Source organism: Canis lupus, chromosome 26, assembly GCF_048164855.1.
Source record: "Canis lupus baileyi chromosome 26, mCanLup2.hap1, whole genome shotgun sequence".
Taxonomy (NCBI): Eukaryota; Metazoa; Chordata; class Mammalia; order Carnivora; family Canidae; genus Canis; species Canis lupus.
The window spans coordinates 48,214,629-48,241,415 of NC_132863.1; the positions used below are offsets into that span (position 1 = coordinate 48,214,629).

At 58.3% G+C, this 26,787-nt stretch overlaps 2 protein-coding genes and 1 long non-coding RNA gene across 5 annotated transcripts in view; all 3 read left to right on the top strand.

Annotated features, from left to right (window-relative positions):
- SS18L1 (SS18L1 subunit of BAF chromatin remodeling complex) lies at positions 1-26,486 on the top strand. 3 transcript variants are annotated; one of them, XM_072801636.1, is made up of 11 exons: positions 1-152; positions 7,493-7,569; positions 8,247-8,331; positions 9,671-9,815; positions 10,376-10,570; positions 11,418-11,582; positions 11,957-12,061; positions 12,673-12,765; positions 20,519-20,638; positions 23,030-23,157; positions 23,660-26,486. In XM_072801636.1, the coding sequence occupies exons 1-11, from the start codon at positions 84-86 to the stop codon at positions 23,684-23,686; spliced, it is 1,209 nt and encodes a 402-aa protein (XP_072657737.1). In that variant the 5' UTR covers positions 1-83; the 3' UTR covers positions 23,687-26,486. The 3 variants fall into 3 exon arrangements, with proteins under 3 accessions (XP_072657737.1, XP_072657738.1, XP_072657739.1); XM_072801637.1 differs by lacking the exons at positions 20,519-20,638; positions 23,030-23,157; positions 23,660-26,486 and adding an exon at positions 13,302-13,569; XM_072801638.1 differs by lacking the exons at positions 20,519-20,638; positions 23,030-23,157; positions 23,660-26,486 and adding an exon at positions 13,329-13,569.
- LOC140618750 (uncharacterized) lies at positions 407-2,727 on the top strand. The gene is made up of 2 exons (XR_012018828.1): positions 407-2,094; positions 2,426-2,727. It is a non-coding gene; the product is annotated as an uncharacterized lncRNA (long non-coding RNA).
- MTG2 (mitochondrial ribosome associated GTPase 2) overlaps positions 24,099-26,787 on the top strand; it is a 16,446-nt gene continuing 13,757 nt past the window's right edge. The window contains exons 1-2 of the mRNA XM_072799738.1: positions 24,099-24,178; positions 26,123-26,272. Of these exons, the coding sequence (XP_072655839.1) occupies positions 24,099-24,178; positions 26,123-26,272 (230 nt within the window). The remainder of the gene's footprint in view (positions 24,179-26,122; positions 26,273-26,787) is intronic.

A 26,787-nucleotide genomic window follows, 5' to 3' on the forward strand; every position in this document is an offset into this window, starting at 1 on the left:
ACTGCGGAGAATGAGCGCCCGGGGCCGCCGAGCGCCGCCGGAGCCCCAGCCCCGAGGACCCCGGGCTCTCCCCGCGCGCGACCATGTCAGTGGCCTTCGCGTCCGCCCGGCCGCGGGGCAAAGGGGAGGTCACGCAGCAGACCATCCAGAAGGTGGGCCGGGCCGGGCGCGGGGCCGGGGCGCGGGGCCGGGGCGCGGGGCGCGAACAAAGCCGGGGCGCCCCCGCCGCCGCGCCCGCTCGGGGGGGCGCCTGCCCGGAGTCGGGGGCCCCGCGGGGGCGCAGGGGGGCGCGTCGGCCCCGGACACCGCCCCGCCCGCCGCCCGCAGCCCGCCGCCCTGGCGCGTCCGGGGGTCTCGGGGGTCTCGGGGGTCTCGGCGCCGCCGCAGCGTCCGCCCAACACGAACTTTGCCGCTGCGCCCTCCGGCCGGGAAGCCCGGCGGCCCCGGACACCGCGCCCCGGACACCGCGCCCCGGACACCGCGCTCCGGCCGGGGCCCCTGCCCGCCTTGCGAGCTCCCTGCTTCCCTTTAGGAGGCGAGTCCGCGGGGAGGTCGGTGTCCGCCGACCCGCCGGGTCCTCGCCGCGCCCTGGGGCTGCCCCCTCGGCCCTCGGCCCTCGGCCCCACTAGCTGCCTGTCTCCCGGGGGCTCGGCCTGATGACCGCGGCCCCCTCCCTAGCGGCCCGCCGGGACCGGACCTGGCGCTCAGGGGCTCCTGTGCCCCGAGACCTCCGCTGCGCCGCAGGCTGTGAACCGGGGAGAGGGCCCGAGCGCAGGCGGAGACGGCGGAGAAGTGCGCGGAGCCTTCGCCCAGTGAGCGCTCGCGGCCGCTGCAGGCCAGGCACCGCTCCAGGGGCTCTGCAGGCCTTAGGTCAGTTAGTTCTGTGCGGCAGCTGCAGTCGCGCCTGTTTCGCAGGCCGGGAAACCGAGGCACGTGGAAGTTCAGTGCTTTGCAGGGAGACAGGCCCAGACGGTGGCTCCAGGGTCTTCCGTAGCCAAGACTTGACCTGGGAAAGCTTGGCAAGGCGGAGGGTCCGGCGACCGGCCCAGAGGCACGCTTTGGCACCCCCAGGGGGTCCCCTGGCACCTTGACTTTCTGGAGCTCCCGTGCGGTGAACACAGTGATGTTCCGAAGCCGCCTTTGGCCCAGTGGCATCTAGCTCCTTGTACTTCGTGCTCACCCCCCGCTAAAGCTTCCCGAAGTCTCCGAGCAGGAGCGTGCGTGTTAGAGCTCTGCTCCCAGACGGCGGAGCAGAAAGGGAAGCCTGCCGACCGCTGACAACGGGTCTCCGTTTGGGCCCGGACGGGTCCGCGGTGCGTGTACTTGCCTCGCTGCGTCGGCAGCAAGGAGATGTAGCCGGGCCTCCTGCGGGTCCGCGAGGGGCTGACAGGTGCGTATCTCACGCTCATGCTCAGAGGGTCGAGAGAAGCCAGGGCTTCCTCAGGAGCTGGCTTGGTGGTGACGGAGCAGGAGGTATGCGGCTTGTCCTTGGGGCCTACCTGAGCAGGAGGTGGACTTAACTTCCACGCGGCCTCCAAGGTCCGCTCGGGTGTCCCCTCCCTCATTCTCTCTTAGCTGGAATGTGGCGAACGCGGCGCTTTGACACACTGTTTGGGTTCCTAAGTGTGCGAGTCACAGCGCCAGGCCGTGAGTGCTCCGTACGTACTAGAGCATCGATGCCGCTCGTCCTGGCAGCAGAAATGTCTGGGAGAGGCAGATGTACGCGTTTCCTGTGGCTGCCAGAACATTTTCATAAACTTGGTGGTTTAAGTCACCAGAAGTGGTTTAAAACAGCAGAAATTATTTTCTCGGGATCTGGAGGCCAGATGTCCAAAGTTAAGGTGTGGGCAGAGTTGGTGATTCTCTGGGGCTCTGGGGAGGGGGGTTCTGCTCTATGTGTTTGAGCTCCTCTTGCTGCCGGCTTGTTGACCCATTACCCCCGCCTCTGCCTTGCTCTTCCCGCGGTGTTCCCTGCGCGCCTCTCCTCTCGGGGATGCTGGTCCTGGTGCTTATAGCTCGCCCTTCAGCCTGACCTCACCTTAACTTGATCGTGTCTGCAAAGACCATTATCTCCTAATAAGGCCACATGCGCAGGTACTGGGGATTCGGATTGGAGCGGGACGGCTTGAGGAGCACACCCTGACCCATAACGGGGCAGGTGTGGGGCGGATACTCCAGACAAGGAAAACCAAGGAGCAAGGACAGGGGGTCTAGAAGATTGAGGGGGTTGCAGGTGGTCCCCCACGTGGCCAGCGCAGAAGGGTGTGGAAGGCTGGAGGGGAGTCGAGGGTGGTCCCGCCGGTGGTCTGCGTGGAGCAGAACACGGGATCCAGACTGGAGGGGAGGGAGAGCCAGCCTGATCTGGGGGGCCTGGGGTGCAGTGACGTGGTTTCCCTCCGAGTGACCAAACCGGGTTTCGGCGCAGTGGGCGGCATAGGCAGGGCTGCATTTCCGTGAGGACCGCGGGGAAGGAGACCTTGCCGGACCCTGAGGTGGCAGTGGGCAGCAGTCTGGCAAATTCCCGTGGCCCCCGTACCCGGCTGGGCAGCCTGCGGGCTGGGGCTCCCAGAGGCTCCCCGCCGGCCCCACGCTGTCCCCCCTGCCATGGGAGGCGTGGGACTGCAGTCTGCCCGGCCGTGTGGCACACCAGGACCTGGCCGGCAGGCAGGCACCTCCTTGCTGCTTGGCACACACGTGGTTGCTTAATAAATGTCACTTTTATTGTTATTGTTCCGTGTTGGTTTTCTTAATTTGTTTTCTTGGCTGGAGGCGGGTGACGGTGTCATCTCTGTAGCCCCAGCTCGCTGTGCTGGGGGAGACAGGCTGTGCGGGGCTGGACGGAGCTGGTGGATGTTCGGGCACCGGGTGCCTGCCCGGGGTCTGAGTCGAGGGGTGGTCAGGATCAAAGCAGCCCTGCGCCGCTGCCGCCTGGGGGCACGGAGGTGAGGGATGGCCGTCCAGCTGGGGGTGGGGGCCGAGTGCTCCCTCTGACTTGGAATTTGTCCTGAAGAGCGTGGGCTAACTTGGTCAGGAAGGTAAATTGGCTACAGCTGCCGACGGCTTGCGGGTGCCGAGCCCTTGACTTGGTCACAGACGTTGGAGGCAGGCGTTACGACGGCCTTTCCCTCCCCGGGGACAGGAGGGGCTGGGGCCGTGGGAGCACAGCCCTGAGCCACGTGGACCCTGCAGAGCGGCCGGGGAGGCAAGGCCTGGGGCGCTGTTGCTGGGCCATGGGTGACGGTGATGCTCCGTGAGGCCCCGAGTGCCATCCCCGTGGGGAAGCGTGAGGAAGCACGTGCTCAGGAAGGGAACAGCGCGGCCGGGCCTGTGCCCTCCTGCCCTGCGCTGCTGCCCGGCCCCGCAGAGCCCTCAGGCCTGGAGGAGGAGGGAGCGCCCGGGTGCAATGCAGCGGTCACGGCGTGCATTGGTTCTCTCACAGTAGCTGTGTCGGCAGCCCGCAGACGGAGGGAGGAGCAGCAGCCGGGGTGTCCCACGTGACACGAGCGGGTGGTCCCCACTGGCATTCTTGGGGCTCTGGCCCTCTGTCCCTAACCTGTTCCCCGGCCAGCAGGTCAGGGCCCTAGCACCGGCCACGGGTGCCCTGGGATCCCCGGGCTGGGAGTGAGGAGCTGGCCCAGCCCAGCCCCCAGGTGCAGGAGTTGGGGGGTGGCACTGACGTCCCCAAGTCCTGCGGGACTGTGAAGCGGTGGCGCCGGTGTGTCCTGCCGCATCTGCAGTGGCACCTCTGATGGCATCTGCTGATAAGGTGACTGCTCACCCTGCCGCAAGAACCTGACAGAAGTTGAAAGGTTTCGGGGAGAAGGTGCTAGATGTTGGTGCAAAGAAGGCTCCTGTAACTGGGCCCCACACCACTTGGCCAACACGGCTCCTGTGCAGAACGCACAACCTTGGGGAGTGGTTCTGTTCCTTTTCAGCCGGAGGTTGCTGGGAGGTGGGGGAGCCGTCGGCCCTCGGGTTGGGGGCGGTGGGAGCCGGGGGCCTGTGGGGTGCATGGGAGCATCCTGGGCTCAGATCCTTCTTCAGCTGATCGGTACCCAGGCTCAACCGTCGTGTACCTCAGTTTCTTGGTGGAAACATGGGCGAAGGGAGCTCCTCGCAGGCTACGTTTTTGGCGAAGCAAGGTGACCTGGTCCCGGAAGGCGCTTGGCGTCCCAACTGCGGGTCTTCAGCCTCTGGAGCAGACACTGGACCGGATGTATCAGTGGCGACAAGGGTGTGAGAGGTTCACCCCAAATGGGGGTGACCGCGGGGAGTGCAGGGTTCTATGTGGAGGAACACGCGGCGGCTGCGTGGGCTCTCGAGACACGAGTCAGCGCCCCACCTTGGAGGGAGCACGCGCCTCTTCCCTCCACACGGGAGCCCAGTGGCCTCAGTGCCCGTGACTGGCCTCTGTGAGCGCTTCCAGCACGGAACCCAGGGAGCGACTCCCGCAGGCCCCGGGGAAGACAGGCGCGTGTTTGCTGGAGCGCCAACGTTAAGCATGTGTTCCTGTGTCCTTAGTTTCTGGAAATTGGGCACGTGCGTCAAACACGGAGGTGGTAGCACCACGAGGCAGGGACCAGCTCCTCCCAAGGACGCTTTGTGTTTGGGGTTTGTGGTCTTGAAACCCACACCTCACTCACGTGCTCGGCAGCTAGCTCCCCTGGGCGCTCCTCGGGGGACCCTGATGCCACGGGCCGACCTCCCGCGCCTCCCCGGCGGCTGCCTGCGTGCCCCGGGCGCAGTGGGCAGAGGCCGAGGCCCAAGTGCAGGTGCAGCCCCCGTGACGCGCAGCCAGCTCTCCGGCCAGCCCGCGCTCTTCCCCGCACCTCAGGCTGCTCCTAGGAACCTCCCCGCGCCCGCCCTCCTTGTGTGGGAGGCGAGCTTCGTGGTCCCGTTTGTGGCCGCGAAAGGCGCGAGGCCGCGTGACGCCCACGTGGAATTCGGAAACAGGAGCTTCGGGAAGAGCGAGGTGGGGTCTCCTGGGCCGACGTAGAAGGATCTCCAAGACTCCAGAACAGAAGGGACCCCCGTAGGCCAGAGGGAGGAAGCTGTTCCACCTGTGTGCACGGACGGGGGCTCACCCCCGCGGCTGCGAGTGGGAAGAGCCGAGGGGCAGATTCGGGAGAGCCCCCAAGACGAGGCTCTCCCCGCCACTCGCCGGCCACAGCTCGATGTTGACCTTTGGCCCCTCCAGGTGGTATTGCCAACCTTTTAGGTCATCTCTCCTCAGGAAGGCCCCCTCTGGAGTGGGTCGTCCCTCCTCGAAGTCTCGCTTGGGTTCGGTCACGTCTCCTCAGGAAGCCTCCCCCGGGCTCGGGCTGTTGCTCTCCACCGTCCGCCAACCTGTGCCCCGTGGAGCAGCTCCGTGCCGGGCTTTTTCAGTCTGTTCGTTGTTCGGATCTCGCCTTGTCCTGGCGTCTTGGCGAGCTGGCCCCTTGGAGAACGTTCTGATCTGGAAATTCATGCCCTTCGGTTTTGAGAAAACACGTTGAACAATTTTTCGGATGATTTTTCTCCCTGTGTTTTCTTTCTGGAAGTCCGGGAAGCATTGTTTCTTGCCACTTGGATCATTTTTCTAATTTTACTGTTTTCTGTTTTCTACCTTAGTGTTTTCAGTCTGTTCTCTGGGAGTTTCCTCAACCGCATGTTCCAACTCTCCGTTGACTGGTTGGCGCGGTCAGCACGCGGCGCCTCGGGCTTTGCTCTCCGCAGTGTCCGGCGGCCTTTCCTGACCCGCTTTCCTGGCTCTTGGGGGTGGTCGGGGCTCTCGTGCGTCGCTTTGTAAGTTCCTTTCGGGGGAGATCACGTCTCCCCCGGGGCAGGGCTCCCTGGCTCGGCGCTTGGGGTCGGCCTGCGGCGCCACGGGTGCCTGCGGCTCTTCCTCACCCCGTCCGCCCCCCTGAGCGGCGCGCGCCCGGCTTCTGGGGGCCCCGCGGGGCCGTCTCCGCGCCTGCGCGCTGGGCTCTCACGTGTTGGCCGCCCTCGGGTTCTAGAACCCTGCCCACGGCCCCGACGCGCCCTTACTCGCCGAGGTCGCCGGGGTTAGAGGCCAGGGCGCCCGGCCGCGTCCCTGCCCGCCGTGGCTGGCCCCGTCCTGGGTGTTTTCCGCCCACTGGGCCAGTGCCCGGCCTCGCCGCGTCCTCTCCTCACCCGACGGCGGACGATCGTGCCGTCTCGCGCTCAGAAAAGCCCCAGGCTGGTGACGGCCGGTGCTGCTGCGCTTCCGGTGAGCGTCTGGCTCCTCCGCGTGCTTGAGCGGCACCCGCGGGGCTGAGGCGACCTGAGCCAGACCTGAGCCCCAGACCTGAGTGTGCTGTGCCTCCCGCCGCAGCGGCCCAAGGTCCCAGTTCTTCCCTCTCTGGGCGCCGCGGCCTCAGCCAGCCCCCGGCCCCTCCAGCCCCCGGCCCCTGCAGCCCCCGGCCCCTGCAGCCCCCGGCCTCTCCAGCCCCCGGCCTCTCCAGCCCCCGGCCCCTGCAGCCCCCGGCCCCTCCAGCCCCCGGCCCCTCCAGCCCCTGCAGCCCCCGGCCCCTGCAGCCCCCAGCATCAGCCAGCCCCCGGCCCCTGCAGCCCCCGGCCTCTCCAGCCCCCGGCCCCTGCAGCCCCCAACCCCTCCAGCCCCGTGCCAGGGCAGCATCTCTGCCCAGCGGACGCGGCTGTGGCTGGCGGGGTCAGGCCGGGCCACCGGCTCTGCGGGAGTGGAACCCTGAGGTCAGGATGCAGCGAGGGGTACCCTCGGCCGGTGGCCCGTGACCTTTGGAGCCGAGCCCCCCACAAGGACGTGCGCCCTGGCGGCCGGCGCCGTTCGTCGCTGGCCAAGGCGCGGCTGTTCCTTTGGCGCGAGGCTCCGAACGAAGGCCCCCGCGGAAAGCGGCGCTCACCTTGGGCTCCCCTCCGCCCCTCCTTCCAGAGCAGGAAGCTGGGCACATGCGCGGCTGCAGGAAGAGCCAGAACCTTCTCTTCGCAGCCAGGGGGAGGACGCTGGCTCTGTGCCCGCCTAGCCGCCCCGGATGCCTGCGGACCCCGGGCCTGTCCCCCCGCCCCCCCGCTGCTCCCACTCCCCCGGCCTCCCTCCCTCGCCCCCCTCGGGTCTCCCCAGGCCATCCCGGGCGCTGTCCCCCTTCGAGGTCGTGGTGGTGCTCCACAGGGCCCGTCTCCCGGGAGGCACCGCCATGTGGCCCTGAGGCGGGGGGCTCCAGTCCAGCGTCCCGCACGTGGACTCCGCAGCCCCCTAGCTGGGCACACACGCTGTGGTCAAGGGCCCTAGACGGCGGGGAGGCCTGTGGGCCGTGGGTTTGCCTCCACCACGTGACAGACCTCGGAACCTGCCCCTGGGTTCGTGGGGGACTGACCGTGGCGCACGGAGGGCCGCGCTCAGCACAGCCCCGGGAGGCCGGTCCTGCTGGGGGGGTTGAGGTACGCCCGCACGCCGGCGACGGCGCTGTGCACCTGCTGGAGGGACGCCAGCCGTGCTCACTGTGCTTCTCTGCAGATGCTGGATGAGAACCACCACCTGATACAGTGTATCCTGGACTACCAGAGCAAGGGCAAGACGGCCGAGTGCACCCAGTAAGTGCCCGAGCGGCAGCGGCGGTCCCGCCCAGAGGATGGCCTCGCCCCCTGGTCGCTGCCCAAGGAGCGGGAGGTTTGCGGGGAGATGGAAGCATGGGAGGCGGGCCGGCTGCTGGACACACAGGGGACAGTGCGCTCCTCCAGCTAGGACCTCGTGTGGCCCCCGGGCCTGGCTGCAGCGGCCTGTCAGAGCCCCCGGGGGCCGGTGGCGGCAGCAGCCCCGTGTGCCTGAGGGTTTTCTCTGCTTCGGGGAGCCGGCCTCTCCAGGGGTGCAGACGTATCCAGTCAGCCTGGTGTCGGGGTCAGATGGAGGAGGCCTTGTTGTGCGGAGTCTGCTCGGGCGTCTGCCTCAGCCTCTGTCCTCTGCCCCCCTGTGATCTCTCCTCCACCCCCTCCTGTTCTCTGAACAGACCTGGTGGCCCCTCCCCTTGGCCCCCGTTTTGGGGTCTTTCCGCATGCTGTCATCAGATGGGATCCTGCTCAGGACTCAGGCTGGGGCCCGTTCCCTGCCTTGCCCTGTCTGACCACAGAGCATCTGGTGCCTGGCCTGTCCCTGGGCATCGCCTGCGCTCAGCATCCCCTTGGGGCTTGGCTGCAAGGCAAGGCTGTCCCCGGTAGACATCTTCGGATTGGCCTCCCGGCTCCTCTGCCTCACCGTGCGCCCTCACCCACAGGTACCAGCAGATCCTGCACCGGAACCTGGTCTACCTGGCCACGATCGCGGACTCCAACCAGAACATGCAGTCCCTGCTCCCCGCTGTGAGTGCTTGCAGAGGGGGGGACGGTGGGGCCCCGTCCTAGCCCAGCACAATCAGGCGCTGCTTCGAACTGCCGGTTCGGAGAGCAGATGTCTGAGCGCGTTACCTGGAGTAACCAGGTAACAGGAGCATGGAAAGAGGGTGGGAAGCCAGTCAGAGTCTGAAGTGGACTGGTCAGAATTGTGACACCCGTTTCTTAAGCAAAGGGAGGTGACCCAAAGGAACCAAACCTTTAATGGCAGGAGGCGGGTCTTGGGAGAGCAGGGAGTGCCAGTGGCACACAGGATTCTTGCTCTTTATCGTGAGCCCTTCTGAGCGATTGGAAAAACGGTAGCCTGGGAACATATGCTGCTCTGATTCAGCAAAACTGCAGAAGCGCCCGGTGCAGTGAAGGCTTTAAACACCAGTGTTAATTTTCTTTAATTTTTTGCTTAACTTTTTAAGTCTTTTTCCCAAAATCAAATTATTGCCGCAAAAGCAAGACCTAGTGGCGGCTGCCTCCTCCACAATAAACAGGAAGGCACGGCCTCAGGAGGGCCTGGCCCTTGCGGGACCAATGGGCAAGGAGGTTCCAGGACAAACCTGCCACCGGGAAGGGCTTCCTGCTGCCCCTAGTCCCTTGGAAGTGACTTTCTAAGTGCCGGCATGTGTTTTGCTGACAAAATCATTGCACCAGCCTTGATTGGCCTATGAGATTGGGACTCCTCAGCCTGGAGGTACCAGTGGATCCTGCTGGGAACTTTGTTTTCTCGGCCAGGTTAGGCAGCATATGGGTCCAAACCTTCAGAGGTGCTCTTTGATTTGGATTGAGGACATGAGATGCAGGGGTCACTCCATCCCGTTGCCCTCTATATCCTGATCAGAGGTGGGCTGGCAGCAGGGCAGGGCACACACAGAAGAGGAGCGACAGGAATGCCAGTGCTAAGGCACGGGGCAGTCTCTGCGAAGGCCCTGGGGCATGGAGTGGTGTGGATGAGGACATAGAACCCTGGCGAGCTGAGGGGCAAGGGTGTGGAGTAAGTTGAGGTAGATGCAGTCTGGGGTGCTATATCCCCGGTAAAGAGGACCCATCTTTGAACTTCTAAGGATGTGTTGATAAGCTTGGAATTCATTTAAGTTCTGAATCACACAAGAATGCTTGGTGTATCATCTTGGCCTAAAAGGCTTGGGCCTAGTGATCCACCATCGTCTGATCAAGTATGAGAGCAGCAGTTGGTTCTAGACATTTGCCAGGTGGCCATGAGACAGGTGGATCTCACGGGCCACCAAATCTCTGGAGGGCTTCAGGTGGTTATTCTCTGTGTTAACCATCCTCCCTGTTACCTCCCTGTTGCCTGCAGCCGCCAACGCAGAACATGAACCTGGGCCCCGGAGCACTGTCCCAGAGTGGCTCCAGCCAGGGCCTGCACTCCCAGGGAAGCCTCAGTGATGCTATTGGCACGGGCCTGCCCCCGTCCTCCCTCATGCAGGGCCAGATCGGCAACGGTGAGTAGCTTTGAGCACCTCGGGGTTGGGGCTGGCTACTGGCAACCATGTCACCAACTCGGGCTCCCGGGTGACCACTGTCTCAGCAGGGTACCCCATGCCCCGCAGAGCTGAGTGTGGGACCGCCCTCCTCCCAGAGGTCCTGGCTCCAGGTCGGCTGCTGTGCGCGGGCACACGTGTACCGGGAGTAACAGGCAAAGGGAATCCAGCACTTCCGATCCCGTGCTCTGCTTTGATGCTCTAATTGTGGCCATTTCACATTGTCGTGTGGGGTTCTGTGTGGATTTTTAAAATGAGAACAGAAAGGTTATTTTTGGAGCAAGAACTGTCCATAGCCATTGGGAGCTCTGACGATGATAACGGGCGAGTCCTCTACTTGGTCAGCACGTGTGTTTGTTTCTTATGACTTAACTGTTTACTTCATCTGTGGCGCTGTTGACCACAGGTTAGCCTCCCTCCCCACAGTCACTGAAGGAACTCGGGTGTCTAGAGCAAGGCCAGGCCTGCCATCAGAGGTCGTCTTCGATGGGTTTCAGGCCCCCTCCCTGTGCTCCTGGCAGGTCCAAACCATGTGATGCAGCAGACAGCACAGAGCACGCTGCCCACCACCTCCATGAGTATGTCGGGCAGTGGCCACGGCACGGGGCCTGGCTACAGCCACTCGGGACCCGCCTCGCAGAGTGTGCCCCTGCAGGGCCAGGGCGCCATCGGCAACTACGTGTCACGGGCCAACATCAACATGCAGTCCAATCCAGGTACTGCTCTGCTCAGCCCTGGGGCGCCCCCAGCCCCCCTTCTACCCAACCCCAGGACAGTCCCTGAGCCCTACGAAATGTGTGCAGGCTGCACATTGTAGTCCTGTAGGGCTTCTGAGATGGCGGGAGACCCTGGGACCAGACCATCTGGGGTCTGGCTTTGTGGAAGGGTTTCCACTGTTCCCTGTGGTAGCTTGGGGGAAGGTTCTGCTAGGGGGTGGGAGGGAACTAAATCAGACTAACACAGGATGGGGGACAGTGTAGCCAGACCGCAGAAGTAGGCAGGGTGCAGGGCTACAGACCCCCGCGGGCCAGGCATGGGGCTCTGAGCACTGGGTAGCATCAGGTCCAAATCACTGTGGGACAGTGTCAGGCACTGGATTTCAGAGATATGATAGAGAAAGGGAGAACATGTAGTGTCTACTTAGTTTATTTTTACTATTAATTATATACTGAAAATGAGGGTATTTTGAATATATCAAGTCAAACAAGGCGTATTACTAAAATAGATCTCACCTGTTTGCTTCTATTTTTGGCACGGCTCCCATCCCATCCCTTCCCATCCCATCCCATCAGATAGGGCTGCTCTAATGGGTTTTGAAGGCCAGGGGGCAGCGGCCATCCACCAGGAACCTTAGAAGCCCAAGTCTCAGGGCTGGGCACAGGCATGGCTCCTCTGGGACCTGTCTTAGGAATTCGGGAAGACAGGACATGTGTTTCTCTCATGCATGGAGGTGGCCCAGGAAATTCTTAAATCTTAAATTGGGAGAAAGGTGCCTGGGGTGAGGGGTGAGGACACCCGCCCGGGGAGCTTCTCGGGGTTATTTGGGTCTGTCGTGTCGCCCAGTGTCCATGATGCACCAGCAGGCAGCCTCGTCCCACTACAACTCGGCACAGGGCGGGAGCCAGCATTACCAGGGCCAGTCGTCCATCGCCATGATGGGCCAGAGCGGGCAGGGGAGCAGCATGATGGGGCAGCGGCCCATGGCGCCCTACCGGCCCTCCCAGCAAGGTAAGGCCCGTGCCGGGTCTTTGTCCTGAGAAGCTGGAGGGCGTGAGGCTTTGCACGTTCCTTAGGGTTGAACCAGGATGTCGGGGGTGTGGAGCCTTGTGGGGCTAAGGAAACATGAAAGGTTGTAAGCCAGTGCTGCTTCTGGAAGCAGACGAGGCTTGAGCCGGCATAGGGGTTGGAGTCGGGCGCAGGGCCCGAAGCAGGGACAGGACTGTTGTGTTTGTAAGTACCAAGTCCGGGGTACCCGGGCTGGATGTGGGGAGAATGCTTGGGTGGCCTGGGGGGTGTCCTCTGATCCGAGGCCCACGGGGGGGTTGCTCCCATAACGGAAGAATGTCCTGAGTTAATGACCCATGTGCACTGTCCGCCTCCAGGGTCCTCCCAGCAGTACCTGGGCCAGGAAGAGTACTACGGCGGCGAGCAGTATGGCCACAGCCAGGCCGCCTCGGAGCCCATGAGCCAGCAGTACTACCCTGATGGTGAGGCCCGCAGCCACACTGTCGGGCAGCCGCGGGGGACCGTGTGGCTGCTGACTGCCGCTCTCTGTCCTAGCCCTGACCTCCGCCAGCAGAGCACCCAGAGGCCCCTTGCTGGAGTGTGTTTGGGGATGAGAGTGAGGGCTTGTCTGCCAGTGGGCCGAGTCTGGTCTCCATGGAGAAGCTTCCGGCACAGGCCACAGCTACCCACGTACTGGAGGCTCTCCGTCTCCCTTCCCAAAAGGCAGTAGGGGCTACAGCTGGGATGAATAGGTGCATGTAGCTGTTCTAGAAGAAGGACACAGGTGTCATTGTGAAGTGCCTTCAGGAAGGTGACAAACCTGACCTGGCCGTTTGATCTGCTGCTCAGTTACAGTCTCTGCAGATTATTTTTCCTTCAGTGCTCAAGTAGGGTGATCCTTTGCATCTTAAAGGAGGGAATGGAGGCCAGGAGGCAGTAGGAAGCTCCTTCCTGGGTTTAGTGCAGGGAAAACAGATCCAGGTCCATGTCTGGCCGCTCCTGATCTGACGGCTTTGCCCAGTTCACAGTGTCTGCGCCCTGCGATCCGGGGGTCTCGGCCTCCGCTGACTGCATGTCATCTGTTTGCCTGCAGGACATGGTGACTACGCCTACCAGCAGTCATCCTACACGGAGCAGAGTTATGACCGGTCCTTCGAGGAATCCACGCAGCACTACTACGAGGGCGGTAAGGAGCGCAGGGGCCGCACAGCCAGCTCCGCAGCGTAAGCTGCTCGCACAGCTTGGAGTCTGACCCACACCTGCAGCAGGTGGTGCAGGGCTCTGTGAGGCACTGCATCCCCGTTCACGATGCAGGTGGGTGGAGGGGGCTTGGCTGGCCGTGTAGGGGTTGCAGGGGCACAGACTCCACCATGCGGCTCAGCTGACCAGCTTGGGGCCTGAGAGCTCAGTGGAACACACTCGGGAGTTCCGGACTCAGCCGGGGAGGTTCTAACACCCATGCCCCTCCTGAGTCAGTGGGCAACGTGTGTGGCTTCGGCCTGGGCATTTCTTCAAATACCAGCTGACCAGATAAAGCATGGCTTGGGCTAGGGGCCTGTGCAGCCCCCACCCCGGCATTCCCCCATGGTGCTGCCCTGGGGGCTGTTCATCGGAGGTGGGGTGAGGCAGTGATGAATGAAGCTGGCTTTATTGACAAAAACCCAATGACCAGCACACACCCGTTTCCCTGCTGCAAATACTCCCACCCGTGCTGATGTCCAGCCACCAGCATGACGTCACCACACACAGAACTGGGAAGAAATCTGCACAATTGCTTCTCGGCGGGGCCCCCGTAGAGTGAAGGTACTTCCTGCCCTTGGGAGACCCCAAGAGAAGAGAAAACCATAAAGTCACCGGGCAACGGGACATCAGCCGGCTTAGCCCAGGCTTCCTGGCCCGGGTGTCAGAAGTGGAGACAATGTGAGGGTTGGTAGCAGGGCCCCTGGGGAAGGAAACCCCAGCAATAAACGTGAAATGGGCAGCTTGTGAATCCAGATGTTTTTGGTGGCTTTTTAAAAGAAATATACTAAAAATACAACAGAACTTACTATTTGAACCATTTCTGAGTATGTGGTTGAGTGGCACGAAGTGCATTCACATCGTTGTGCAGCTGTCCCCGCCGTCCGTCTCCAGATCTCGCTCCTCTTCCCAGACTGACTTCCCGCCCCTGTCAGCACTGGCTCCCCAGTTCCCGCCCCCGCACGGCCGCCGTGCCACCCTGTATCTCTGCGCGTGACGACTCTAGGTCCTTCATGGAAGTAGGATCCTTCAGTGTTGGTCTTTCTGACTGGCCGGTCTCCCCAAGCATGACAGCCTCAAGGTTCAGGTGTGTGGTGGCTGGTGGCAGGTGGCAGGAGTCCCTTCTTAAGGCCACATTGTGTTCTGCTGCATGGATGCTGCACGGTTTACTCATCCCTTCAACTGTCGATGGACACTTTCAGTTGCTTCTGTCTCTTGGCTGTTGTGAATCCTGCTGCTGTGAATGTGGGTGTGCAAATAGCTCTTTGAATCCTTTGCGTTTATACCCAGAAGTAGAATAATGGATCATAGAGTGATTCTGTGTTTAACTTTTTGAAGAACTGCCACATTGTTTTCCACACAGTTTTGTCTTTTAGTTTTAGTTACAATGTTAGGAGATTATCAGACATATGGAGACTACGGGAGAGTCGCCGGAAAGTCTGTGCTGTGGTCAGTTACAAGTGTTTCCCCGTAGTGGCTTCCTGTGTCTATACGTTTGGGTACCACTTACCAACGTGGCTCAGACCCAGCCTTCTTGGCCCGAGGAGTCTGGCTCCTGAGACCCCGAGATGGGTGGTGCCTGGTGTAGTCACCCAGTCAGGCAGGTCTTCACCCCAACCCCAGTGGCTGCCCGCGTGGGCCCCTCCTGCTCCCAAAGCAGGTACAATGACCTGGTTATCACCCCTGGCTGGATTTGAAACTTGATGATGGATATAGAAGGAGAGAACCAAAGCATCCCGACCATCTCAAAGGAAACTATTTATGAGTAACTCGATGTTGCCTATTATTTTTAGGAACCGGTTAAGTGTTGCTGAGCAGGTAACACTTTTATCCTGCTTTCTCTGTCACCACGACTGCCCCTGGCCTTGCCTTCTGTTATGACCACAGTAAACTCATCTGTGATCCACTGTGACCACCTTGGCCGTCCCCTCATCCACGCACTTGCCCTATGTACTGTTCTCCAGTCAAACCTAGGCTGCTTTTTGTCTTAGCTTCCGCTGTCGAAGACAGGCGTCGGTGAGCATTCTCTGTGTGCATCATACCTCCTCACCTTGGGCCATTCGTGAGAATAAATTCCTGAGACAGGGACCTGGCCTAGGAGCAGCTTTGCAGGCTCTTGACTGTGGTGGCCAGTCAGTGTCACTGGCACGAGTATGGCCGGTTCAGGGATCGCAGGCTGACCGGGCAGCAGCACGCAGGCAGCCTCACTGGGTGGTGCTTGGACAGGGTCCGTGAGGGGGTGCCCCTTGCAGTGGGAGACCTGCAGAGAGGCTGGGACCAGGCCACACTCCAGGGGGAGGTCCCGGGGGAAGTGCTCCTGTGTCCAGGTGGCAGCACTCAGCTCGGCTCCAGCCCAGAAGCCCATCATTACAGGGCATTGACCTGCCTGTAGGTAGCAGGTACACCAAGCAGGTGGGCCCCGCGTGGCTAAAAACCTGCATGTTTGGGCCATTTAAAAAACAATTCAATGTGTATAAGGTAGAGTTCGTGCCTGCACTACTGGGTCTCAGCCTGCCAGGAAGAGGTGCACCCCCCGGGACCTCTGGAGCTTATCCCTCCCTGCAGGTGCGCCTCCGTCAGCCCTGCCCTCCTTCACCTCCTGGGATGCCAGTGCTCAGTCTTCACCGCTGGAGGGGCCTCTGCTTCCTGCCAGCACTGCTTTGTCCAAGTGAGGGTCCTAGGAGGAAGGAGCCTCCTGGCGGAGACAGTTACCCCAAAGACACACCAGGATGTGCTGCTCAACCTTTTGAACTTCAAAGTGCACACTTTTATGCCTTCGTGTTTGGGTTACATGTTCTCACTTTCCATAATTGATGGAAACTGTGCTAAAACGCTTAGTAGCTTCGTTTAAGGCGAATGTGGCAGATGGCATGGTTTCCTCCTGAACCTGGAAGCGTTTTGTTCCATCTTGTTAATTGGAGCCCTACCTGGGACTCCACGTTCTTGTGCTAAAGAGGACAATGTCACCCCATAGTGGGCGGCATTGCCAGGTCTTGTGTGAGAGGCAGATGGTGTTTTGCTTTGAGAAGGCAGGGATGTACACAAGTGGCATGTGGCTCCACGAAGGTGGAGGGTATCAAGTGGATGCAATGAGGGGGGTAGACTGAAGCCAAAATAAAGAAGTTTCTGGTAATTACATTTATCCCACAGCAGGATGAGGAGCCTTGTAGAGCACAGGTGGCCGGTCTTGGGGTTTTCATGGGAAGTGGCATCTGACAGGAGCCCTGTGTGGTCCCACTGATGTGCAGAGGACCAGCGCTGGGGAGGGCCCAGCGCTCACTAGGCCAAGCCAGGCAGGATAAGGGGATAAGGGGCCGACAGAGCCAGGCAGACAGGCCGCCACTGGGGGCCCTGCCAGGCACTCCACCGCAGCTTTGATGTCCTATTGCACTTCATCACTGTGAAGACATTTGAAGTAGCAAGGACCGGATGGAGCTCGTGCCTGGCGTGACATGTCCACTGGGAACTGTGTCAGTTAAAAGAAGCGAAGCTCCCTGTGGGCTCCTGTGGCAGGTTCTCCTGGGCTGTGCCAGGTGCTGAGGACCAGGGTGTCAGGGGTGCCATCCTCTGTGTAAGACCGCACGTTTGCACATCCCCCCACTAAACAAACCCTGAAAAGATAGCCAGGACAGCAATCCAGGTGAGTGGAGGACAGGGCCGGGGACCTGGCAGGGCTGGAGGTGACCTTCTTCCCTGAACCTCTTGAAGGGGGTGTGTGTTCACTTTTACATTTCTGAATCACACGAACGTATCTTCTTGTGCAGAAGTTAAAATTTAAAATATGAAACATTACTGGCTGTCACTGAAAATCAAAACAGCCTGACCTTGCAGCCCTCTGGACTCGTCCCTACCCCCGAGACCCGTGGTCACAGCGCCGTGGTCTTGGGTGTCCCTACAGAGACCAGTGCTCCACCTGTGGGTGGACATTCAGAACAGCAGGGATGGTGGCTCCTTTGGGCTTGTCCCGCAGGTGTCCCCAAGGCACATCCTTGTTTCCATAGGTAGTTTTGTGTAGTTTTTGTTGAACGTATCAGTGAGCTGATGGGCTGCTGGTTCCCAGTGGCTATCTTGTGTCCGGATTCATCAGGCGGGCCCCTTTTCTACCGGGTTGGACTCCGGCCAAGGGAAGGTTTTCCGTGGTACAAGGGAGCAGAGCTGTGGTTGTCAGAGGCATCCCCGCTGACGTTTATTGCACACCTGCTGTGTGCCAGGCCGCAGCTGGCCAGGTGCATGTGAATGCACCCCTTTATCGATTACCATAAAAAGAGCAAAGGGGCTATAAGGCTGAGAATGCTCAGACTGGACGTCTGAAGCCCAGGAGAACCCCACTGCATCTCCACCGTGCTTGTCAGGGTGTGATTGGCACAGTGCGCTGGAGTCTGCGCGGTCCTTCCCCGGTTAGCTCCAGCTGGCAGGAAGGAGCCCACAGAGCTTAGGGCCTCTCTGAGGGGCTAGGAGCAACTGTGGACACCCCATGGGCGTGTAGGGTCCTCAGGGAGGACTCGCCCTGGAGTCAAAGCAGGTGCACCTGCCGTTCCTTGTGGCTACGGTTCAGGTTCCTGCCGAGGGCTGCAGCCCTTCTTTACAGCGGCCGGCAGCTCTCCATAAGGCTGCTACTTAAAACATCAGTTTCCAGGATCTGGTTTTTATTTGTTTTTATTTTTCTAAAGGCTTCTTTTTTCTATTCATTTGAGAGAAGAAAAAGCATGAGTGGGGAGAGGAGCAGAGGGAGAAGCAGGGAGCCCAACGGGGTCTCCATCTCAGGACCCTGGGACCGTGACTGAGCTGAAGGCAGATGCTTCACTGACTGAGCCCCCCCAGGTGCCCTGGACATGTTTTGATTTAAAATAAAAAGCCAGGGATCCCTGGGTGGCGCAGCGGTTTGGCGCCTGCCTTTGGCCCAGGGCGCGATCCTGGAGACCCGGGATCGAATCCCACATCGGGCTCCCGGTGCGTGGAGCCTGCTTCTCCCTCGGCCTGTGTCTCTGCCTCTCTCTCTCTCTCTCTGTGACTATCATAAATAAATAAAAAATAAATAAATAAATAAAATAAAATAAAATAAAAAGCCAATTATAGTAGTCCCCTCCCCATCCACAGTCTTGCTTCCCACAGTCCCAGTGATGAGGTTCCCCGCGCGGGAAGCCGAGGAGCCTCCCCCGGCGCACGGTCAGAAGGTCAGGTCACTCTCACGCTGCATCACCCGCCCGCATCCTCACGTCACTTCATCCCATCGTCCCCTCGTCACAGGAGGGTGAGCACAGGACAGGAGGGGTTTCCAGAGCAAGAGGCCATGTTCACACAAGTTGTATGGCCACGCGTTGTGACAGCTGTCCTGGGTCACCGGGAGTTCCTGACGCTCCCTGGCTGTGCCCGGTCCATCAGTTACACTTGACTGCGGGTGTGTGTGTGTGTGTGTGTGTGTGTGAGGGAGAGCACCCGGGGCGTGCAGGGTGTGGCACTGCCCCCGGCTTCGGGCGTCCACGGGGCCTGGGATGATGCCCCCAGAGAAGGAGGCTGTTGTGCCCTGCTGGGCCAGCTGTTCATCTGCTGGCGGGTGCTGCGGGCGAGTGAAGCCCCCAGTTCCCTCTGCGCCCCTCCTGCTGAAGAGCTGGGTCTTGCACAGATTCGGGACTGAACTTACTACAAATTAAAGGCTGTGCACTCAGCACTTTTTTTTTTTTTTAAGGTTTTTTTTTTTTTTTAATTTATTCATGATAGACGTAGAGAGAGAGAGAAGCAGAGACACAGGCAGAGGGAGAAGCAGGCTCCATGCAAGGAGCCCAATGCGGGACTCGATTCCGGGACTCCAGGATCGTGCCCTGAGCCAAAGGCAGGCACCAAACTGCTGAGCCACCGAGGGATCCCCCTCAGCACGGTTTTGAAGAACAAAGTCCTATTCAAAAGAAATGAAACTAGACTTAACTTGGTATTTTTGTAAAGGTATTTTGAAAACCACAGGTGGAACTTAATGTCCACACGGCATCTAAAACAGGAGCACTTAGACCTTGTGGGAGGAGTTTGCAGTGGTTGTTAGAACTGCCCCAACTCTCAGGAATTGTGCGGCGATGCCCTCGCTGCTCCTCAACCATGTTTCTTACCTTAAGCTTTCTTCCAAAATGAAGCTTTGGGCATGGAGTGTGGCTGGCTAGATTTTTGAAAATAGGAATTAAGGCATTTTGGGGGGCATCTTACCGGCTCAGTCAGTTGGGCATGTGGCTATTGATCTCAGGCCATGACTTCGAGCCCCTTGTTGGGTGTAGAGATGACCTAAATAAACTTTTAAAACATATGTAGATAAATATCTGCCTTTTAAAAAAAAAGTTCTCTGTGGCACTGGTTTCCTAATATCCAGGCGAGGGGTCTGAGCTGGAACTGCATACCCTGCCTTGCATGTTTGCCACTAAAACGAGGGTGTCATTAAACTTCCAGAGTCCTTCCGAGCTGTGTGGACGCACAAACTTAGATTAAGTGGTCTGGGAAGCATCCTGGTAGCTGCGGCTCAGCTCAGCATGTCCGGCAGCCACGGACGGGGAGGTCCCTGAGCTTCCCTTCTTTGCTCTCTGGAGGCCCGGGGGCCATCCGTGGCTGCTGGCTCCTGCGCTGCTGGGCGGTGCGCCTCCGTCCCCATCTGCACAATGGGCGCACAGTAGTGCTTCTCTCACAACGGTAAGGGAAGTACGTGGGGTACTTGTCACCCGCTGGGGATGCACGGTGGCCTGTGGTCACGTTCCAAACACCGCAGCTATGGTTTTCCTTAGCAGTGAGAGTATTTCTCACCAACTGACCTACTAGCCTAGCGTTGGGATAAATTGTAGGAGTAAACACCAACAGGAGCACACGCATGGAACGTACCGTGGGTCACTGACCCCTACGGACTCCGTCCGGGCCTAAGGATGTCTCTGTTTCCTCTAGCACACTGAACCTCGTAGCTCCGTTTCACTGGTGTGTTTTCAGGTTCTCCTACTGTGTTCTTTTCACAAGCAAAACCACAGTTGACCAGGGCTGAACCGTGCTTGCTTCACAGTCGCTGGTTCTGCCGTGCTTCCGGCTCTCCTGGCACCTAGGGCTGCTGTGGGGAAGTGCCACCGGCCAGGGGCGCTGAGCACAGCCAAGGTCACCCTCTCAGTTCTGGAGGCCAGAGGTAGGAGATTCAAGAGTCGGCAGGGGTGGTCCTTCGGGGGCTCCCCTCTCCCAGCTTCTGGCAGCTCCAGCAGTCCTGGTGTCCTTGGCTTGTAGTCCCATCACTCCACTCTCCGCTTCTGTTGTCACGTGGCTTTTTCCCTGTCTGTGTCCAAATGTCCCTCTTATAAGGACACCAGTCCTTGGATCAGGGCTCATTCTAGTCCAGCACATATGCCCTTAGCTATTTACATCTGCACACACCCTATTCCAGATAAGACCACGTGCACAGGTACGTGAGGTGGAGACGTCAGCGTACCTTTCTGGGGCACACAGTTCGATCCCAAACACTAGCATCAGCCTTTGCCTTGAATTGTATTAGCTGTTTCTTTTTGGCCATATATCCATATTCTTATAAAATAACAAAAAAAATGTAATAAAAATATTCAAACTTGTGGAAAAGAGAAGATACTGAAGCAATCGAGTTGGTCCAGGGGTTTTCCAAGGTGCCCACATCGTGAGTGGTGGGAGGAGCTGCCTCTGTCTGCAGAAACGCACCGTGTGTCTCCTTCCCTCCACAGGAAACTCGCAGTACAGCCAGCAGCAGGCGGGGTACCAGCAGGGCGCAGCCCAGCAGCAGGCGGGGTACCAGCAGCAGTACCCCAACCAGCAGAGCTACCCCGGGCAGCAGCAAGGCTACGGTAAGGGGGAGGCGGCGCCTTCCCGCACAGGCCCCACACACGGTCACGCTGCCGTTCATTCAGGGGATGCTTAGTACACTTCACTTTGGAAGAGTTTTAGATTTCCAGCAAAGCTGTGTGGACAGTATGGAGAGTTCCTCTCTGTTCACCTCGTGCCACCACTGCGACCGTCACAACTCAGAAGCTAACACGGGTACACTGCCATGGCCTGAACCCACGGTTTACTCAGATCTCACTTGTGTTCCCCGAGTGTCCCTTCCTGTCCCACAACCCATCCGGAATCCCCCATGACACTTAGTCTCATGTCTCCCTCTGCTCCCCTGGGCTGGGACCCCATCTGGGAAATCCTTGTCCTTCTGGACTTTGGCTGTCATGAGCATGACCGACTGGGCAGGTGCTCTGTGGGGCATCCTCAGGTTGGGCTTGTCTGAGGTTTTCCTCAGGATGAGACTGGGCCGTGGGCTTTGGGAAGACAGCATGGGGGGAGTGTCCTTCTCATCTCACATCAACAGGATTTGCCTCTGATGCTGACCCTGGCCACTGGCCCCCCTACCACCAAGTTATCCCTCCTTTACCCTTCCCTAATCTTTAGATGGAAGGAAGCCACTGAGTCCAGCCCACACACAAGCAGGAACTGTTCCATAGACTGAAATTCCTCTGTAAGGCAGAGTTAGTTAGTTGTCCTAGAATAGAGGCAGAGTAATTAATTGATTAGTTATTAGTCATTTAATATATATTTATGAATATTAATTCCAGGACATCTCTGTGTGGTTCACGTTGTCTGGCTCTGCCTTTTGGGAGCTCTTCCAATCCCTTTGACATGCTCTCATCCTTTGGTTTTGGTTTTGTTTTTTTTTTAAAAAGATTTTATTTATTCATGAGAGACGCAGAGAGAGAGGCAGAGACACAGGCAGAGGGAGAAACAGCCTCCATGCAAGGAGCCCAATGAGGGACTCGATCCTGGGAGTCTGGAATTGCGCCGAGCCAAAGGCAGACGTTCAACTGCTGAGCCACGCAGGTGGCCCCCATCCTTTGGTTTTCGAGCATTTCCTTACTCTCTGGGACCACGGTACTCTCCCTGCTGTAGCCCTAGAAGCAGCCATGTCTCACGGGAGCTCTGGGTCCTCCAACAGGAAAACGGTGTTAGGAGCCAGGAACCAGGAGCAGGTGGGCATTTTCTGAGCCACTCCCCCAGTCACCTGAGATGGTCCACATGTGGGTTAGTCTGGCAACAGCTTTCAGAAGCGCCCACTCACCGGCTTTTGTTCACCCCACAAAGGTGGGGTGATTCCCTAAAGTAGAAGGGGCCAGCGGGTCTTCCCAGAGCCTGCCAACAAGCATCGTTCTCCAGGCCCGCTGGATGGAAAAGGGGACGGAGGGAGCTTTTTTGAGCTACAGCAACAAAGGGAGACACCCCAACCACTGGGGGTCAGCTTAGCGCAGGCTCAGTCTCCCTGGGGTCGGGCTGCCCGACACAGCAGAGGGCCGTCCTGCCTGGTAGCAATCTGCACACCTGCCCAGTCCTCTGCCGGCCCCGTCCCCTCGGGCAGGTCCCCCCGACACAGTGCAGCCCTGGCCCCCAGGCTGCAGGTCATGTCTGCCAAGAGCCTAGACCGCACAAGGCTCTCCCTGAGTCCTAACCCGCTCCTGAGAGGCGCGTGGGCTGTGCTCCCCAGAACCCAGGGTGCGGGGGACCTTTGTGCTTCCAGGGGCTGCTGTCCTAGGAGGACAGCTCCCTAACGATGCCACCACGTGCTGGCCCAGCAAACTGTCAGCTTTCAAAATGCACGGTGGAAGCCGCCCTCATGACCTGAACGAGTAGGTGATTAGTGCACCAAAGAGTGAGTCCCGTGAGTGTTCACAGAAGATCCACGTGTCTGTACCTGACACATCTTAGTTTAATGTGAACACACACAGCTCCATTCGCTCGCCCAGGCACGGCCCTGTGCCTTCCATACGCCAGGCAGCCCTCTGCGGGGGCTGCACCTTGGGACCACGAGGAGGCTTATAAACAAGGTGGCAGGCTGGGCCCCCTCGAGACCTGCCTTCCTGAGCTCACCGGTGACAGTGGTACACGGGGAGGAAAGAAAGCCACAGTCGAAGATTCTTGTTCGGCCTGTGGCAGCCATGACTCATTAAATAGCATTTTTTGAAAAATTACTTGGCCTTTATCAGTTCTTTCCAAAGGCTTCACCGTAGTTTCCCCGGGAATGCCCACCGCCCCTCTCGCGCAGGCGAGCCGCCTATGCTGTGATACTTGACTCGCGGGTTTGCGACCCCGTGGTGGCCGTGCTCCCCGCGTGGACCACGGGTGGAGGAGGGCGGGGAAGGTGCTTCAGGCACTCCTGGAAGGCGGGGGGCGGCTGTTCTCACGGCGCTGTGTGTCCTCAGGGCCCGCCCAGGGAGCCGCGTCGCAGTACTCCGGCTACCAGCAAGGACAAGGCCAGCAGTACGGAAGCTACAGAGCGTCTCAGACGGGCCCGTCCGCCCAGCAGCAGCGGCCTTACGGCTATGAGCAGGCAAGAGCCCTGGCGTGTGCGGAGGCCTGGCCGAGGCTTCTGTCGTGGTCATGCGGAACCGTGCGGCTGCCGGGGTCCCTTCCAGAATGTTGATTCTCTGAGCCCGGGAGGTGTTTAGAAGTTACCTCTACACGTGTGCTCACCCGGGTCAGACACAGCTGAGTGTGTCTGGGCTGAGTGGCGCTGCATCGGGGTCCCAGCCCGCGTTTGCGTCCAGCCCTGCTGCTGACCCCTTGGGGGGCCTTCCCGGGGAGAGCTGGTGGGGCTCCTCACTGAGCTGATGTCAGTCACCAGCCATAGGCTTGGACGGATGGCTTCAGAAAGCCAGCAGCTGCCCCGCGCGTAGAGGCAGAGAGAGGCTCTCTCTAGGCGGAGAGCTGTGTGCTTGCGCGCTTTGAAGACCTCCCCCCATCCCTAGTCCTGGCTGTGGGCCGTGGGCAGGTGTGTCTTACGCTTTTACTCGGGACTGTGGAAGTATAACGTGTGTTTTGGTCTCTTGCAGGGCCAGTATGGAAATTACCAGCAGTAAGGGGCAAGCGTTCTTGTTAGAGCCTCGCAGTGGCACGTCCCTCCCGGGATGGTCGGGCTGGTGGCAGTTCTGATGAACTATGACCTCTTGGTTGCCCTTCCGCCCCACGCAGCGTCTGCATGTGAAGCGTGCACATTTCATGCTGGGTATGACGCCAAGCATGCACCGCTGGCGGGAGACAGCGCTTGGATGGTGTGACATATTTGGTGCTGTGTATAGTATTGTACGTCCATACAACGGGGAGGTTGTCTCTTTTTTGTCCCCCCGCCCTTGATGTTTCTAGCTAGCTTTAGGGGTCCTCTTGTCATCAGAGTATTCTGTGCCCAGGAATGGGCCACAGCTACAAGATGCCATAGTCCATGTGTTCACATAAACGGGCCTCAGGTCTGGCTCTCCTCATGCACTTGTCGTAATGTGGGTTGTAAACTTGTCTTTCACTGACTACGCCGCAGCTGGACACACGCCACAGCCCCTGGATGGCAGCCTCTTCCTGTGCCTCGATGGGGGGGGGGGGGCATCTTCTATGTTTTGGGTCAGTTTCTGTTACACAATGAGAAGGATAAAATGCTTCATTCAGAGAGGCTGCGAATGGTCTTTCCCAGAGCTCACGCATTACCTGTGTCTCTCACCAATTGTGTTTATCCAAGACGTCTTATGTTTTTGTTTTAAAAAGTAAAGAGGGATCAATGCGTATATTCCAAATAAATGTACAGCTAGCCTAGCCCAGGTTAGGAAGGAGGGTAGTTCCTGAAGGACAGAGGGCAGTTCTCTAAAATGCCTGGCATTGGCCCTTTGTTCATTGGCTGGTCATTTCTGGGATTTGGATATTTGATATGCCCAGTTCTAAATTGATAACTTAAAAATATTTATACCAAATTTTCCAAACAGTTGGCAAGTTGTTTGTTTCATTTATATTATTTCTTCCAGGACCTACTTGTTCAGTTCTCCAAGCAAGCGTTCCTTTTCTTGTAGAGACATCTGAAAGTTACATCTTATTTTTAAAAAGAACCTTACAAATTTTACTGTGTTCTTCCTAATGAAAAGGAAAGGTTTTCTATGGGAAAATTTGAGTAGATTTTACATTCCTAGGACATTAAATCCCATTTAAATTCTACGCAGACATTAAAGACAGCTCACTTGACAAAGTAGAGTCAAAGGAAAAACCCTCTATTTCATTAATTAGTAATACCGATATTGTATTATCTTTTACCTGGACTGTAATACCCACATGAATACTTTAAAAACATCTTTGGATAAATACTGATGTACTTGTAAGAACAACCAAAAGAATAGAAAAAATATCCAATTCTCGCTATATCGGGTCTACTGAAGGTGATGTTTTTAAATTGGTAAGTTTCAGAAATGTCTTAAAACTCTAAAGTAGTTCTTTATCCAGAGCTGTTGAACGGTTTACAGTTTACAAGGCGTTTTATGTTGTTTTCGTTTTGTCTTGTTTTGTTGCTTGAATGAATCCTGACAGTCCACACTGGGAAATACGGGGGCAATTACTGTTCCCATTAGACGTATGAAGAACAGAGGTGCAGGTTAAAGATTGCCCCAGACGAGTACCAGTCCTATTCTGGGATATTTTCCCCTCTTCTGTGGGGACAGACTCACACATGCACTGGGATAGGAGTGTTTATCTTAGAGGCATATGGGTTTTAAAAACTCTTGACACTGGTAAGGGCTTAAAAATACATATCTATATTAAATGACTGGAATGAGAGTTCTTAATTGCTAAATGACACAGACATTAGCAATTTCGTTTAGGGAGGTGTCTCCCTCGCTTTTGTTCTGTTCGTTCTTGGCAGTTTTCACAGAACTAATTTGCAGACTCAATCGGGGATTGAAATTTCCCACTGAAAATGTTAAACATCTTAGGCAACTGTGAACGTAGTTTTATTTTTATTCCTTGCCAATCTGCGAATATGCCTTTTATGTGTGTGTGTGTGTGTGTGTGTGTGTGTGTGTGGTTTTTTTAAGTGGTGTATTAATACTTTTTGAAAGAAAAGGACACTTAAACTTATCCCAAAACTTCAATCTGAAATGTCTTACATTAAGAATTTCTTGAATGTTGTGTATATATTTTAAAAAGCACTTTGTGAAATAGTTTGTACATTTATTTCCTAATTTATACATGATTTTTGGTATTAATATATTTAACGATTAATAACAGAATGTTTATTTAACGTGTTGTCCATTTTTATGTAATATTGTGGGGGGAAGGTGATGCCAGCAGTTGTTTTTCATTAAATGTATTATATCTTCTCTTCCGTGATGTGTTCGCAAAGCTTAGGCTAACGTGAGTTGTTTGTGCAGTGTGGTCGATGGTGCTTTGTTTCTTACGACGGCTTCCACGCAAGGCCAGTGGACAGGCAGGGACGGACCACCTGGACCTCGGCGCTCATTCTCCCGCAGTGTCCCTGCCCCCGGCAGGTGCTGGATTCCAGACGTGCCCACGGTGTCCAGAAGTCTGACCAAGTCGCGGGGCCGCAGAGCCTCGGCCGGGGCGCGGTGGACTGGGCCTGGGCTGCGGGAGGCCGCCCGTGCTCCGGCCCCCAGCTGTGCCCGTGTTGGTGCGAGCAGGTGCGCCGCGTGTGGCTCCGCTGGGCCGTTCCCCCGGGATTTGTGGGGCTCTTCCTTCATTTCTAGTCATTGAACAGGTCGGATTCGTCTCACTCGTGAGCACAGCCCATTTTCTGGAGAACATCCTATCCCTTCACTTTTTTCCAGAGTCCGGCGCCCATTAAATTGCTTATGATTTGGTGTAATGTGTGAATAAACTGGTTCTTCAAAAGCAGCCTACCCGGGAGCTTCCGTGCTCTGTTCGGACCGGCAGACGGGCACCTGGACCGGAGGGGCGGCGGCCTCGGTCCGACGGGGGAGGCGGCCGTCTGTGGGAGGAGGCGGGTGTCTGTCACACAGGACAGCCGGCGTCTGAGGGGGGGGGCGGGGGGGCAGGTGTCTGTCACATGGAGACAACCAGTGTCTGACGGGGGAGGCGGGTGTCTGACGGGGGAGGCAGGTGTCTGTCACATGGAGACAGCCAGCGTCTGACGGGGGAGGGGGTGTGTGTGTGTCAGGTGTCTGTCTGACGGGGG

Bases quoted from the DNA above. Each gene is read 5' to 3' on its own strand.
- SS18L1 (XM_072801636.1), top strand. From the start codon at position 84: ATGTCAGTGGCCTTCGCGTCCGCCCGGCCGCGGGGCAAAGGGGAGGTC. The intron at 7,570-8,246 runs GTAAGTGCCCGA...CCTCACCCACAG, and splicing joins AAGACGGCCGAGTGCACCCA to GTACCAGCAGATCCTGCACC. The intron at 10,571-11,417 runs GTACTGCTCTGC...CGTGTCGCCCAG, and splicing joins CAACATGCAGTCCAATCCAG to TGTCCATGATGCACCAGCAG.